We start from the raw sequence: 15,445 nt of genomic DNA on the forward strand, positions 1-15,445 counted from the left end.
GAACCCGGTGTGCTGGCGCCGCAAGGTAGAGGATTAGCCTATTGAGCCACGGCGCCGGCCGCACATTATGTCTTATTCCAGCACCGAGCTCCACCGGGCCATGTACTTTGCCGCCCTTAACAAGCTAAGTCACCAGGGTCCAGGGTGCTTCTCGGACACACATCTGGGAGAGAGTGCAGAACTCCAGATGGCACAGCCGACACCACATAGACTCTTGCCAGCTATGAGAAAGGCTGTCTTGTCTACAAAACAGATGGAAAACCAGCACTCACCAGTTGTGCCCCCTCCAGGTTGCGAATCTGCTGAAATGATCCCGGGGTATCTCAGGCACCGGAAATCTAACCCATACCGGTGATGATAATACTGTGAAAGAGAGAAAAAGTACTCAAAACAGGAATCTTTTAAATTACAAAATTAACTCACAAAAATCTATCAAATTATAAGAAGAAAAGTTGGCCTTTTTCTGAAATATCATGAAGTTATAGTGAAACACTCCAAAAGAGAAGGAAGACTTTAGAATTTTTAGGAGTCATTCACTTTCTTTAATAAACGCCTCAAGTTTAGATCTTGGGTAGTGAACCAGCAGATGACTGCTGCGACACAGCAGCACTGTACAGGACAAATCCGTCTGTGGTAGGGATCGCCACACTTAGAGGAGTGGCGTTTCTGCTCACTGCCCTCAGCAGTTCTGTGTGAGTGTGTTCCTGCGGTGTGGCCTCGGAAGAGGACGGGGAGGGCAGTGGGTGAGAGAGCAATGATTATGAGAAATTAGATACTAGGGCCAGCAGTCATGGCCCACAGCACCAGCATCACATAAGGACACAGGTTCGAGTCCCGGCTGCTCCACTTCTGATCCAGCTCCCTGCTAATGTGTCTGAGAAAGCACCAGAAGATGGCCCAATTGCTTTGGGCCCCTGCACCCATGTGGCAGACATGAAGCTCCTGGCTTTGGCCTGGCCCAGCCCCAGTCGTCGTGGCCATTTGGGGAGTGAACCAGCGAATGGAAGAGATCTCTCTCGTCTGTCTCTCCTTCTCTAACTCTGCCTTTAAAATAAATAAATAAATCTTTTTCTAAAAAAACAAGAGTCAGATACCAACTAAAATGTACTATAGCTATACAAAGAGTATTAGGAATAAAATAAAACCAGAGGCTGGTACTGTGACATAATAGGCTAAGCCTCTGCCTACAGCACCAGCATCCCATATGGGTGCCAGTTCTAGTCCTGGCTGCTCCACTTCTGATCCAGCTCTCTGCTATGGCCTGGGAAAGCAGTAGAAGATGGCCCAAGTGCTTGGGCCCCTGCACCCACGTGGGAGACCCAGAAGAAGCTCCTGGCTTTGGATCAGCCCAGCTCTGGCCATCAAGGCCATTTGGTGCATGAAAGGAAGACCTTTCTCTTTGTTTCTCCCTCTCTCTGTCTATAACTTTAAAACAGAAAATATTTCTTTATAACAGAAAATAAAACCAAGAAGACATTCATGGTTTTCCATAGGTTTTAAAAGTATTGGTGACTACCAATGTTGGAAGTCTGAAAAAAATCAGTGCAGTACAAGTCAGACAGGCAGCTGACAAGGCAAGGGGGCCGCCTGCAGACAGCAGGGACAGCTGAATAGCATCAAATGGCTGTGGAAAGTGCCCAGGTCACACTGAGTTCTGCAGGAGCCGCAGGTGCCTGTCACTTAGCAAATGCAGTGAATTATGGAGAGCTTCTCTGGACAAGGAAAGCTCCCCCAAAAGGCGCAATCAGCAGGTGCTTGGGGCAAAAAGAATAGAACAGAAACACAGAAGCATTTTGCCCAACATGCACTCAGCAGTGTAGCAGTGCTCACCTCTCCCATGAGTTCTGCGTGGACCTTGGACACCCCATAGATGGTCCTGGGTCTCTGAATACAGAGGTCAGGGGTTGGGTTCCGGGGAGAGGTGGGCCCAAAAGCCCCGATCGTGCTAGGAATGAACAATCGCAGATTGTGTTCTGCTGCAACATCCAGAATATTATGCAATCCTGAAAAGGAACAGACATGATCATAATCTGGAAAACAAAAAAATTCTTATCAAAGAACTGGAAAAACTGGTGAACAGAGGTCACCCCAGGCCAGAGCCGGACACTCACCAGTTATATTCACAGCCCTCGCCAAGGGCACATTTGCCTCTCCCACAGCGCTGAGCAAGGCACTGTAATGAAAGACCCAGGTGATGCGGTTGTTTACCACAATCTCCCGAAGGTTCTTGTAGTCCAAGATGTCGGAATAAATAAACGGGCCTGCAGGGAGGAAAAGTGGAACCACAGACGTGAAGAAGCTTCGGTTCGAGGAGCGAAATGAACCCTTCTCCCTTGTCAACCGACTTGTGGATTTCACCGGCATCGACTTGCTCCCTATTCCAGTTGGGCGCACTGCTCAGCATTTTTCTAAGGAAGAGACAAATTAGCTACACTACCCCGTGGGTAGCACCAGCTAACGCCTCCACGTGCCTGAACTGCTCCACAGGCTTCACATGTGCTCCCCTGCCACACAGCCTTGGAGGTAAATACAGTTTACTGATGAGGGAACTCAGGTGCAGAGAAGTTGGACAACTGCCGGAATCAGAAAACAAGTGGAAAACTGGTGTCACAGCCAGGCCTCTGGCTCCAGAGCTGGTGCTGTTCACAACAGCCCTACTGATGCAGAGTAATCTCACTCTCTTAAAAACTGCATATTTTAAAAGAAATTGAAAAAATTTGCTTATTTACAAAGCAAAACAAAACTCTGGTATGGTAAAAGCACAAGCCATGAGCTCTTTCTTACACTGCATGTAGAGCCGGTTCTGTTCATTGCCAGCTAAAGTTGTTGCTCTTCCCCACAGCAAGCTGCAAAGGCCTCACCCTGACCCAGGAAAGACCAGGACACTATGATGACGTCTGTGAGGCATATTAGCACATTCGACCAGAAGATTCTGAGCTTTTCACATGTGTAGCCGTGGAAGAACAATTCCACAACATAACACTGGATCACTTCCTCCAGCTTTGTAAAGGTCCTAACCCTCATTCTATTTGTTTTAGTTTTCTTTTTGCCAATGAGTTAACTAACACCTCAAAAACAATCAACATTTTTATTCCAAAGATATTAATCCAAATATCAAAACGTATTAGCCCAAAACCTTCCCCAAGCCTAAAAGACTCTCCTTTGCCTGTAACCACTTGAACAAGCAACAGCATGAAAAGTATGTAAAATATTTTTAAGGTACAGTGGAAGTGGGGCAAAAAAATTTAACAATGTAAAAATATCTTTAAGTGACATAACTATGCCTTGATTTCCCCAGTTCACAGACGTGGTTAGAAGCTGCCACACCTGCCGATTCTGTGCGTTACCTCTTTAATTGCAATTTAAAATGAAAGATACAAACAAAAGCAAGGCCCACTAATCTCTTACCACTGTGGAAGACATGATCAGGGGGTTTCCTTATGTCAGACAGAATCACGTTGTCCTTCCTGAATCGTTTCCTAGTGGGGAAAGTTAAAACATCCACGTTGGTAACGTCTGGGATGCCCTAAAACATCCTATGTTTTCAATAGGAGCTGTAATTTCTTGTCAGCCTACAGATCTGGACACAAACACCTGTAGTTTTGGCCTCTCTCATGCTCAAGCCTCTTTCCTTGCCCATAACCCCGTCTTCTCTTTCTTCCTTTTCAAAATGTTTATTTTTCTCTAGTTGAATGGCAGAGAGACAGAGAGATCTTGGTTTACTCTCCAAATGTGGGCAAACAGCCAGGAACCTGGAACTCAGTCTGGGTGTCACGGGTGAGAGGGACCCAAGTACTTAACAGCATCACCCACAGCCTTCCAGGGTGCACCTGAACAGGACCCTAGAATTGGAAATGGAACTGGGACTCAAATGCAGGAACTCCAGTATGGGACATGGGTGTCCCCACGTGGCACCCTAACATCTAGGCCAAACACCCACCCAGTACACCTGCTGTTTCTATCATACCCATGGTCAACCTTATGTTCACCACCAATGCCCTCTTCTACCCCTGGAGTTCTTACCTCTCCCTCCTCATTCTGTTCCCCTCTTTTCTTATCCTTTTATCTCATGATTTCCAACTCCCACACTGTCTGTCCAGTTTCTACATCTACTTTCTTCTGCCTCCAAAACAACTAAAAACCAAGTGACTCATCTGGAGTTACAGCTCTCACTTTTCCCAAGTTAGCAAAGACAGCGAGCAAAAGGCCAGTGTGTAGCCGAGGCCCGCTACAAGCGTGTGATAGTGAGAGGCAAAATGAAGCATATTTTAAATATTTTAGGTGTCTTTAAAAAGTTAAGGGGAGGGGTCAGCGCTGTGGTGTAGGGGATAAAGCCACTGCCCACAGTGCCAGCATCCCATATGGGCAATGGTTCAAGTCCCAGCTACTCCTCTTCTGATCCAGCTCTCTGCTATGGCCTGGGAAAGCAGTGGAAGATGGCCCAAGTCCTTGGGCCCCTGCACCCACATGGGAAGACCTGGAAGAAGCTCCTGGCTTTGGATCAGCACAGCTCCAGCCATTGTGGCTACTTGGGGAGTGAAATAGCGGATGGAAGACCCCTCTCTCTCTCTGCCTCTCTGTCTCTGTGTAACTTTTTAAAATAAATAAATGAATATTTAAAACAAAAAAAGGGGGGCAAAATGAGAAAGAAAAGATGACTAGATGGCGCCAAATACAAGCTTGACAAACTCAAAGAATTAACATTTTACATTTCAGGCTTTAGGGCTCTTACCTCAAAAGGTTGGCAAGCCCAACTCCCAGCTGGCCAAGACCTCCTATAGGGAAGAGAAAAACAATGAGACTTTAATCCAAATGTAACCTGTTCAATCACTCCCGGAACTGAATAACTGAATAACACTATTTTTCAACATCAGCCAACCGAATGAAGTCCTGGGCTCAAGCGAACAATTTCCACTGACTTCACTTGTTGGCAACACCATATAGCACTGAGGACATACAGCAGCCTCCTCCAAGCTAGGACAGAGTTCAACATGGGCGACGTCAGGTTTGGAGGCAAAACTGTCTACAGCATGGAGTGGCTTGGAGGAAGAGCAAGGGAGCCAGGCAGGCATTCACCCCTGGTTCCCAGCACTCTGATGGGCTCTGAAGCCTGTCTCTTAGCAGTGCCCAAAACATTCACAACCAAACATAAATGGTTCGACACCCACCTCTGCAGCAGGTACCCAGAATCCCAACATCCATCAGAATCAGACTGTGGTATGAAAGGCCAAGAAGGAGGACAAGGCAAGAAGTCACTTGGAAAAAAGGCAGATAACCAAGTTGACAAGGAGCTGCTGAGGACGTTGAAAATGAACAGTACAGTGTCCTAACCTGGAGGCTTAAAAATGCTGGGGAAAAAAGCAAAGGAGCCAGGGGCCTGTGAGCATGGCCCAAGGAAGACATCAGTAAACTTCACACGAGAGATCGCTGGGGCAGGTGGGATTTCCTGTAAACATTTGCATACATGGGCCTAAAATCAGGATGCCCAGGGAGAGGCCTGGCAGTGCAGGTGGGGAAGAATAAAACACCCACACAGACGGCAAGATGCTCTACCTAGGGGGCAAGAACAGAGGGAAGGAAATCCACTGTGTGTGAGAAGGGGAGGAGACAGTGTGAACACGAGCCGTGAGGGAAGGTAAGACAACGCCAAGCCCAGGGAGTGACACCTGGCGCCAGGACAAGCAATCCAATCAACAGTGAGTCTGGGCTGGCTGGGAGCACTCCACAAATGACAGGGCAAAGGGCAGAGTGAGGGAACAGAGTAAGGCGCTGGGCACACAGGAGGGAGGAGGATGGGGGAGCCCAGGATCCGGTGACTCGCCCAACGGTGACAACGAGCTCAGGATGGAGCTAACTTTCCTCTCTCACTTCCCACACACAAAGGTGCAATCAACAGTTTGGGAGGCACCATACGGGGTCTAGGTTGAGGAGTTAGGTGAAGAAAAGCGATGCCTGGCTCCAAGTTTCTAGGTCATGCACCCATCCTGTCCATTAACCTTTGTCTCCCAGACCAATCCTAATATGGGAGGGAACCAAGTTCCAGCGCAAGAGCTTGGCCCCTGGAGTTCCAAGGTCCCTTCAGACAATGATGACAACAGAAGTCAAGAAAACCAAGGGCTGGCAACAGTGATGCAAAAACGATTTGAGCCTTGAAATATTCTAGAGAAAGCCAATGGTGGAAAAGGCAGTGTCAGATCAATGAAGGTTAACGGTCTAATTGAAGGTTTTATGTTACAAATGTCTGACTCTGAGATGCTTTGCACAGCATAGCAAATAATGCACACTCTGGAAGTCATCTAGTCCAGCTTGCTTTTGCTCCATTCTCTGCTACAGGGACAAGCAGGATGGAGAGGTACTGACGGCGAACTACATATTCCAAAAACAAAGGCACATCTACTCAGAAGCCACACAGAAAACAATCAAGCCAGCAGCATGGCAAAAAGCAGAGGAGGACCAGAACACTAACCTGTAATCAAGACCCGTGGATGGTCCGTTTCAGAGAAAGAGGCAGAGTGGAAGTTGGCGTCCACAGGGACTTGCCGAGGGGAGACACCCAGAAACCGGACAGGCACCACGGAGGTCCGGCAGCCACAGCATGGACTCTGCATGGCCTGACTCAGCGCTTGCCTCAGCATCCTAACGACTGGCATGTTGTCCTCAAACGCTCTGTAAGGAAAAAGGAGCAGAGTTAGCCCTTTATTCCCCTGGCCTCTGAAGGCAATACAATCTCACTGAAATTTTTTTTTTTTTTTTTTTTTTTTTTTTACGTTTTAAGCTTTTATTTAGTAAGAAAGGTGCACAAGAGAGTGAGAGGTTTATTTAGGGGAGAGAGGTGAATAGGGGTTCATACCAAGCACCAGGAACCAGCCATGTGGATGAGCATCTAGGCCAGGAAGCCTAGAGCACATGGCCTGAAGGCCATGCGCCCTGGAGGCGCAGGGCTACAGCAAGCCCTGTCCTGGCAAGAGGCCAGGGAAAAAGAGCAGAGAGCCAATCTCACTGAAATTAACACCAAGATGGTCGACTAATGACAAAGCCGCACTTTGGGATTACAGGAGGTGAACAAAAAAGACTGCTGAGCTTGCCAGGAGAAAGCCATCAGAGGCTGGCTGGGAGCTGGATCCTGCTCATACGCAGATTCAGAACCGACACTGCACAAAGCTGACACTTTACCAGGTTCGAACACAGCAGTGGAGGTTATGATGCAGAGTTATAAGCACCATGAAAGCAGCCAGTGGCGGCTCAGGTTTTCAATCTTGGCTACAACTGTTACTAACTCGTCTGAGCACGGAGGGTACAAACCAGTCCCCGACTGAGTAACAGGGTCCTGAAAATCCTGTGCTAACACTCAGATGCTATCTTTGGAATGCACCAGACTAGAGGAGCAGATGGTTAGAAGCAAAAGGCCCACAGCAGTGTTTAGTAAACTGTGGATCATTTTTGTCTTTGCACGTTCTTTCTCGTTGCTTCCAAGATCATGTATATATTTGATGGACTCCAACTCCTCTTTCCTCAGCAGTCTGACACATGGCCTGAGACTTCCATTTCCCCCGGTACACCCCCAACAACCAGGCAAGCATGTCACAGAAGTATACCAGAGCCACCCAGCTTGCTCCGCTGGTTCTGACAGCAAACTCCCCACCCTCCCTAAAGACAGGTCTCTCCCATCTGCACCCTGACTCCACACATGGGGCGGATGAGCCTTCTCTGGTGCCCTACCCCACACAGTTAACAGAGTTCACATCTCAACCACCTCACAGCTTGCACTGAAGGGGGAAGTGTGAAGCACGTTTCTAGCAAATATTGAACTTGTACTCAACAAGGCACCCGAAGCTGTCCTAATCAATCCAAGGCCAACTTATGGAAAACAAAAGGAACATGCCGACTTGTGAAAACACACACTTTCACAGCCCTTATGAGTCAGCAGGGCTTTGTTCTGTGGTTTGTTGGAATAAGGCGGGAGGAGCCCCAGAAGCTTCCATAAGGCCAGCGGCTCAGCCCAGCGCTGAGTAAGCCTGCAAGGTCCTTCCCCCTGGCTCCTGTGCCTAAGCAAGTGAGCTGACACGAATCTTCCAGCTGTGGGGACATCTCTGGCTTCACTGCGCATGGGGAAAAGCTGGAAGGGAGGTGTCCAGGATGGGCCACATTAGTCAAGGAGAAGCCCCAGCCTTTCCTCGGGCAGCCCTCAGAGGGCCGCTTTAGGGCCAGCCTTCCACTGCCTGAGATCTTAAAGTTACTTATCTCAGCAAGTTCAAAGGGATAGGGAAGGAGCCACGGAAAGACCACACTTGCCAGAACACTGGAAACTCAAAGACAATTCCCAAAAGCAAAATAATGGCTAGCCAGAATCAAAAGTACTTTTTTTTTTAAGGCTGAAAAGACTTAGAATCAGTAAAAAGGCCGGCGCCGTGGCTCAATAGGCTAATCCTCCACCTTGCGGCGCCGGCACACCGGGTTCTAGTCCCGGTCGGGGCGCCGGATTCTATCCCGGTTGCCCCTCTTCCAGGCCAGCTCTCTGCTATGGCCAGGGAGTGCAGTGGAGGATGGCCCAGGTGCTTGGGCCCTGCACCCCATGGGAGACCAGGAAAAGCACCTGGCTCCTGGCTCCTGCCATCGGATCAGTGCGGTGCGCCGGCTGCAGCGGCGGCCATTGGAGGGTGAACCAACGGCAAAGGAAGACCTTTCTCTCTCTGTCTCTCTCTCTCACTGTCCACTCTGCCTGTCAAAAAAAAAAAAAAAAAAAAAGCAAACCTTGAAAAGAGCTTCAATTCTATGCATCTTCTTCTCTTAGCAGGAGGAGGAATTCAAGAATTTCTTCATTGGAGTGTGTCTTAGTTAAACAAAGTGAACACCCCACAGTCGTGTGGACTCTCCCTAGCCCACTGTTAGAAACTCTGACATTTGGTGCACTCTGTGCTCAGGCTGGGTTTCACTGTAGCAAACAGCACCCCTTGGAGCCCAGCTCTGGTCAACCACCAAGAAGCTCAGCTGCCTCTAGAATGGAACTGTGTGACTAACAATGCATGTTAAAAACAACATGTGTCCATCCTGGACACCTCCGAGAACCTACAGCTTGTATCCTTTCCAAGTCAATGTTATTATCTTGCTGCTGTCAAGAAAATACAAAATTCCTAAGGCAACAGGTCTCACACATTTTGGTCTTAAGGCTCCTTTATGCTCTTAAAACTTGAGGATTCCAAAGAGGGATTATTGTTAATGTGGGTTATATCCATCAATATATACTGTGTCAGAAATCAAAACCAAGAAGTTTTTAATATTTTTAAGAGTAAATAAATTAACATATTTATGAAAACATTTTCCAAAAAAAAATTTAGGATGCCATCATTTTACACTTTGTCTTATCTTTGATGGTTGCTTTAGAAAACAGCGGGATTTGAATCTCTGCTTTTACACTCAACCTGCTGCTTTGGTTGAAGCATATGAAGAAAATCCAAACACACACTGTGAAGTTGTTGGAAGACGGAATGGCATTTTATCAGCCTTTTCAGATAATTCTTGATACTCATCTTTGATAGGACTCCACTCACCATAGGGTACTTTCTTAAAGGTTGGTTGCACAGTGTAAATAGAAATCTTACCAATGCACCTTCTGTGCTTTGCTACACTAAAAACCCAGTCTATGCTTTGAATGGATCTCTTATACCTGCATATCCCATAACATCATGCACTGGTTTTCTGGGAAAACATCGATGAGTTATATACAGCTTCTAAATGTTAACACATTTCACCACACAGGGTCAGAAAGTCATACTGGCTAATATCACACTGACCTAATCAGAAAATTCCTCTGAGTATGGGGAAGCCATGAGGCTCCTAATGTTAGACACAAGTCGATCGGCAACAAATACCATCAGCTGTTTCCTTGAGGCGACAGGTGTTCTCTGCTCACTTTATAGAATATGTCTGCCGATTATCCATGGGGGACTAACCATGTTTGTCAGTCACCCTCTGAAGCCAAACAGTGATCCAGGAAGACAAGTGGCCAGTTCAGCTCACAATTCAACCACGCACATGCTTTGCCTCAAAACAATCACACTTCGATGTGCAACAAGAATACTGTACGGGACTTCCATTCACTGCACAGCACACTAAAAAGATGTGTACTCAGAAGTCAGGATTTAACAAAAAGTCATCATTTTCATGTTATCTGTGACAGTCGTAGGCTGGCAATTTCTTGTTATTTTTGATTAAAAGACAACAGCAGTGAAGAAGATAGCACTCCTAACAGCGTGGTACCCCTGCCTTGACCCACAAAAGGGCCAATGGTACTCATGTACTATCAATGCAGTTGTTCCAGAATAAATCATGAAATTCCCAAAAGTTATTCAACACTTTCAATACGCTGCCAAGCATTCACTAAAAGGGGGTTCTTCCATGACGGTTTGGTGCTGACAGCAGAATATAAGCAAAGTGGTCCATCGAGCCATGACTGCAAATTCTTCCAGTTGTAAAGCCAAAATACACTTCTACTGTCAGGATCCCCAGTCTTCAGTCAGGTCTGCAGCTAACTCTAATTTGACAAAATTACTCTATCACTGGAAAAGAGCAGCGCTATGATTTCTCCCAATGCTTTTCATCCCCACAAGGCTTTGTGTTGCGTTTTGCCAGCCCGATGCAATTTGGTTAGCTTGTCCTGTTTGGTGCTTCAATACCTTTGACCATTCTAGTTTGAAAAGCTATAACAAGTAATTTTTGGCTTTTAAAGGGCTCATCTTACCTACAGCTAAGGCATTCAATTCCTTTAAAGGGCCTTGAATGGCTGGACTCAAAATGTTGCTACTAGCACCACTGTACTATTCAACATGGCTCTGTGGCATAGGACACGAACAGTAAGTGAGTAACATCTGAGACAATCTTGTACTTTGCAGATTTCTCTGGAGTATTTTCCTCCCTTCCATGAGTCAGGGACTCTGATACACTGTATTTAAGGACATGGATGGTGTAGATCTGAGGTTGAAAAATCTTCTAACATCCCCCTTTTAAACCAATGATCTACCCTGAATATAAATGTATAAATTAATATACATTTATTTTAGAAAATTCTAAGATCAAAGATAATTTCATAATATTTAAAAATTTAGAAGAGTTTTCAAATCAAGATTACAAACTACACTTACTTTTTTATTTTTTCCAGAGACAAAGGAAGACTCTGGGATTTCAGAGTAATGACTTACTAAAAGAGAAGGAGATTCAAGATGATAGCAGGTATGGTGAAAACAGAACTACTGTGCATTTACAGGCTAACACACTTGAGTTCACCTCTAAACGTACACACGTATGTAACCTAAGCCGACTATCTCGAGTGATTCCAGAAACACAGGGATGCACAAGCATGCGTTTCATCAGCCATCAGAGGAAGAGTTCTTTGCAAGCTGTGTAACCTCTGGAAAACTCCACTCTGCGCTAGTGAGAGTAAAAATGAAAATGGCGAGTGACATCTTCATATTCTTTTATAAAGGGTCATGACCTCACAGGCCCTACAGGCATTCGCAGCAGCCCCCAGCGTTCTCCAGTTCATAGTCTGGGAACAAACGTTCTAAAGTAGAACTTGCTGTGCCAAGCCAATTATTAAATTTATAGAGAGACACCATCAAAGAGTACTCTCAGTGCCTCCTCCTTAAAGATCAAGTGAGAGTCCACGGACTTTCTTCTCCCAGGTAGAAGCATACATTAACCGTTAACCGCAAGGGATGAAAAAGAAACAGGTCCACTGACTCTCCTCTCCCAGCTGCACTCTGACCTGCACTAACAGCAGGGCGCCAGGAAGGGGGGGCTGGAAGTGATGGAGATACACACTTGGCTGTTTGCAGAGGATCACCTTACAGCTTCTAATTTGGGCTGCTGCAAGGGCCAGCTTCCTGGAGAAGCCAGCAGGTGAGATGACAGTGAGCTTGGTTTTGCACGTGTTGGTTTTAGGCGCCAAGAGACAAAGATGTCAGCTCTCCGGGGCAACTCCCAGCAGGTAGTGAGGAATAACCAGGCAGATTTTGTCTATATTACCAAAGAAATGCAATGCTCCTGTTCTCAGAAAAATAGTACTTTAGTTTCTCAGGGGAACAAAAAAATCAACTGTGAACACTCTGAAGATAGATGATTCCTTTAATGTTTTTGAAACAGAATGTGTTATTTGAAATACCAAAGGCCAAGAAAATAGGCCTTTTCCTTAAGGATGTGTCATCTGTCCTCCCTTAATATTCCCAAAGATTTCACAAAATTTGTAAGCTCTAATCATTCTCAGCCACAGAGACTACAGGTAAAACAATGCTTCCAGTGCTTAAACACAGAACTATAAGAATCTCACCTCCAGTGGATGAGCAACAATAATGTGGCCCATAAATCCAGTGGAAATTATCCAGTCTAAAAAGGGAAATTTGGAGTAGGCATGGTGGCAGAGTGGGGTAAGCCACCACTGGGGATGCCTGCATCCCATGTCAGAGTGCAGGCTCAAGTCTCCACTGCTCCACTTCCGATCCAGCTCCTTGCTCATGCACCTGGGAGGCAGTGGCTGACGGCCAAAGTACTTGAGTTCCTGCTACCCCTGTGGGAGACCCAGATGGAGTTCTTGCTCCTGGCTTCAGCCTGGCCCAGTCCCAGCTGTTGCAGCCATTTGGGGAGTAAATCAGCAGATGAAAGATCTCTCTCTCTCTCTCTCTCTCTCTCTCAAATAAAGCAACCTTTAGGGGAAAACACAAAAGACAGAAAACTAGGAAATTTCAACACGTGCTCATGGATACACTGCAAGGACACTCGGATAAGTGAAATAAGCTGGTCACAAAAGGACACCTAGGACATAGCTTCCACTCCTGTGAGCTACCCAAAGTAATCAAAGATCACAGAACCACAAAATAGAAGGCTGCCTGCCAAGGACTGGGGAGAGACAGGAGGGAAAATAAGGATTTAGGAGCACAGAGCCTGAGTTTTGCAACATGGAGAAAGTTCTGGAGATCAACCACATGCTGACACTAGTAACTAAATGCTTTAAAACGTTTAAGGTGGTGTCTAAGCTGTCTAATGCTGCTTGGAATCTCTGAGGCCTGCATCCCATACAGGATCCAGTTTCTTGCTAATGGGCACCCTGGGAGGTAACAGACAATGGCTCAAGTTCTTGGGCCCCTGCCACCCACATGGGAGACTCAGAATGAGTTCCTGGGTCCTGGTTTCCGCCTGGACCAGCCTTAGTGGCTGCAGACATTTGGGGAGTGAACCTGGGGATAGATGATCTCCCTCCCCTCTTCTCTCACCCTCCTTTCCAAATAAATAAAAAAATTAAAACTTAAATTGCTAAATTGAATGTTACCTGCCTGAAACTAAAGATAAAATGCTTCTGTCTGTCGCCAGTGCCTTCATTCCTACACCCTCAAAAGTGAGGCTTCCTCCCTGCTCTGCCGGTCAGTGCTGCCTGCTCCACAGTGTCCTGGCCCCTGCCCCAGAACTGATGACCACGTCCACCCTCACTCCCCTGGGTTCTCCCACCTCAACCATCTGTTTCTTTTCTCTCTCTCTCTCTCTTTTTATTTTTTATTTTTTTTTAAGATTCGTTTCTTTATTTGAAGGGCAGAGAGAGAGAAAGAGAGAAATCTTCCATCTGCTGGTTCACTCCCCAGATGGCCACATCGGCTGGAGCTGCATTGATCCGAAGCCAGGAACCAGGAGCTTCTTCAGCGCCCATATAGGATATTGGCACTGCAGGCAGAGGCTTTACCCGCGATGCCACAGTGCCAGCCCCTCAACTGTCTATCTCATTCTGCTTTAAGGAGCAAAAGCCCTTACCAGACACGTTTGCAAGGCGGTCTCGGCTTTAAATTCTCTGGTTCATTAAATAATACCCTTGTCTTCTTAATGGTAATGATTCAGGGGGAAAAAAATCAAGTACCTCGAAAGTTGATGAACTACTTGCTTTCCTGAACTTTTATTTAACCCTCATGGCAACCCCGAAACTGGGATCTCATTTTGCAGGATCAAATGACCCGCGCAAGTAGATAGATATGAACAACCAAGGGGCGAGGGGGAGGGGGTAAGGGAAACCAGGTACACTGAGCCCCCAACCCCTTCCCTCCCACCACCCCGACGGTTCTGCCCCAAGGCAAGAGATACAACCAAGTGCCTCGGAGAAGGGCCAGAGAGGAACCAGGAGCGCCTTCCCGCCGCCCTTGGCCCACGCAGCTCATCACCGCTCCTCCGCGCCCCCTCCGCAGGAGGAGAGCACCCCGTCAGCCAGGGGTTCCAGGCCGGGCGCCGCCGCTGCCTCTCTGCGACTTGGGTCATCACCATAGCAAACCCCAGGTTTCCTCATCTTCTGAAAGGCAGCAATGCTAGTATCACCATATCAGATCTAGGAATCGCAGCCAGCCTAAGAAAAGCACCTGGCAAACTGCTCGGACCGGTGTCAATCTCCATCCATGATAAGTGTTTTTTTCTTTGGTTTTTAACCCCTGACCCAATGAAAAATCTGGACGTCCCGCGAGACTGCTCCGAAAGCCAGAGAGGATGGGGACAATCTCCCGGAGCTCGCACAGGGAGCTACACCGGGTCCCAGAGGGCAGTCTGGCTCTGCGGGGCGGGCGGCCCTTCGCCCGTCCACACCCGCCCACCTCGGCGCCCGGGGCCAGGACCAGCAAGACGCGGGGGCTTCAGGCGCACGCGGGTCTCCACGCCGCAGCCGGGCCCCCTGCGGAACAGATGCGGAGTCCCATCCTCCCGGGGCGCTGGCTCAGTGGAAGACCGGGCAAACTGGTTTTGTAGGAGCAGCCGTGCCCGCCCCCGTTCCCTGCAGAGGGGGACTTCCCGAAAGCAAAAGGGAACGCGTGTCGCACCCAGGCCCTCCCCCACCTCGGGCCCCGCCGGACCTCCCAGCTCCAAGACAATCGCCGGCGCCCCGCTTTCGCACCCGGAGTGCAGAGTCTGCGGCGCCGCACCTACACGCACCGGCTCCGGCCAGTCACGGGCCGCAGCGGGCTTGCGCTCCGAGACGGGGACTCTGCTCCCCCGGCACTCGCCCGGAGAGAGATGCCGGACGACCGCCCGCACTGACCTTCCGCCGCGGCGCCGGAGCCCGGGAGAGAACGCGCTCCGTGCGAGCGCAGCCGGCAGACAGGAGCACGCAGCAGTCGCCGCGCCTTTATCCTCTCGCCGCCCGAGCCCGCCCCTCCACGCACCAATCCCCTGGCGCGGCGCAGGCTCTCCCCGCGGAGCGCGCCGGTTGCCACGGTAACGCCTCCCTCCGCCCCCCACAGCGGGTCCCGGCGCGCACCCTTCAAGCTCACACCGCACCGAGAGGAATCCGGGGACGGCTGGGGTCTCCCGCGCGCTCATCCCCTTCCCCGACGGCAGCGGCACTTCCACGCGGCAGAACTAGGTCCCCCGTAGCCACTGACAGCGAACTCGGCGCTGGGCTTTCCCGGCTCCCGGAGCCGGTTGATCTGCG

General features: G+C 48.5%; 1 protein-coding gene across 3 annotated transcripts in view; it reads right to left on the minus strand.

Annotated features, from left to right (window-relative positions):
* Positions 1 to 15,161, minus strand: part of LOC103345257 (L-threonine 3-dehydrogenase, mitochondrial) — an 18,178-nt gene extending 3,017 nt beyond the window's left edge. The window contains exons 1-7 of one of the 3 annotated variants that reach the window (XM_008248938.4): positions 15,053 to 15,161; positions 6,467 to 6,666; positions 4,733 to 4,775; positions 3,409 to 3,479; positions 2,112 to 2,261; positions 1,831 to 2,003; positions 273 to 363 (exon numbers count right to left, since the gene is read on the minus strand). In XM_008248938.4, the coding sequence (XP_008247160.2) occupies positions 273 to 363; positions 1,831 to 2,003; positions 2,112 to 2,261; positions 3,409 to 3,479; positions 4,733 to 4,775; positions 6,467 to 6,650 (712 nt within the window). In that variant the 5' untranslated portion in view covers positions 6,651 to 6,666; positions 15,053 to 15,161. Of the gene's footprint in view, positions 1 to 272; positions 364 to 1,830; positions 2,004 to 2,111; positions 2,262 to 3,408; positions 3,480 to 4,732; positions 4,776 to 6,466; positions 6,667 to 14,908 lie in introns of all 3 variants that reach the window. The other 2 variants (XM_017337742.3, XM_008248945.4) reach the window with 2 other exon arrangements.
* Between the last annotated feature and the right edge of the window lie 284 nt (positions 15,162 to 15,445).

This window comes from Oryctolagus cuniculus, chromosome 2 (assembly GCF_964237555.1).
Source record: "Oryctolagus cuniculus chromosome 2, mOryCun1.1, whole genome shotgun sequence".
Lineage (NCBI taxonomy): Eukaryota > Metazoa > Chordata > Mammalia > Lagomorpha > Leporidae > Oryctolagus > Oryctolagus cuniculus.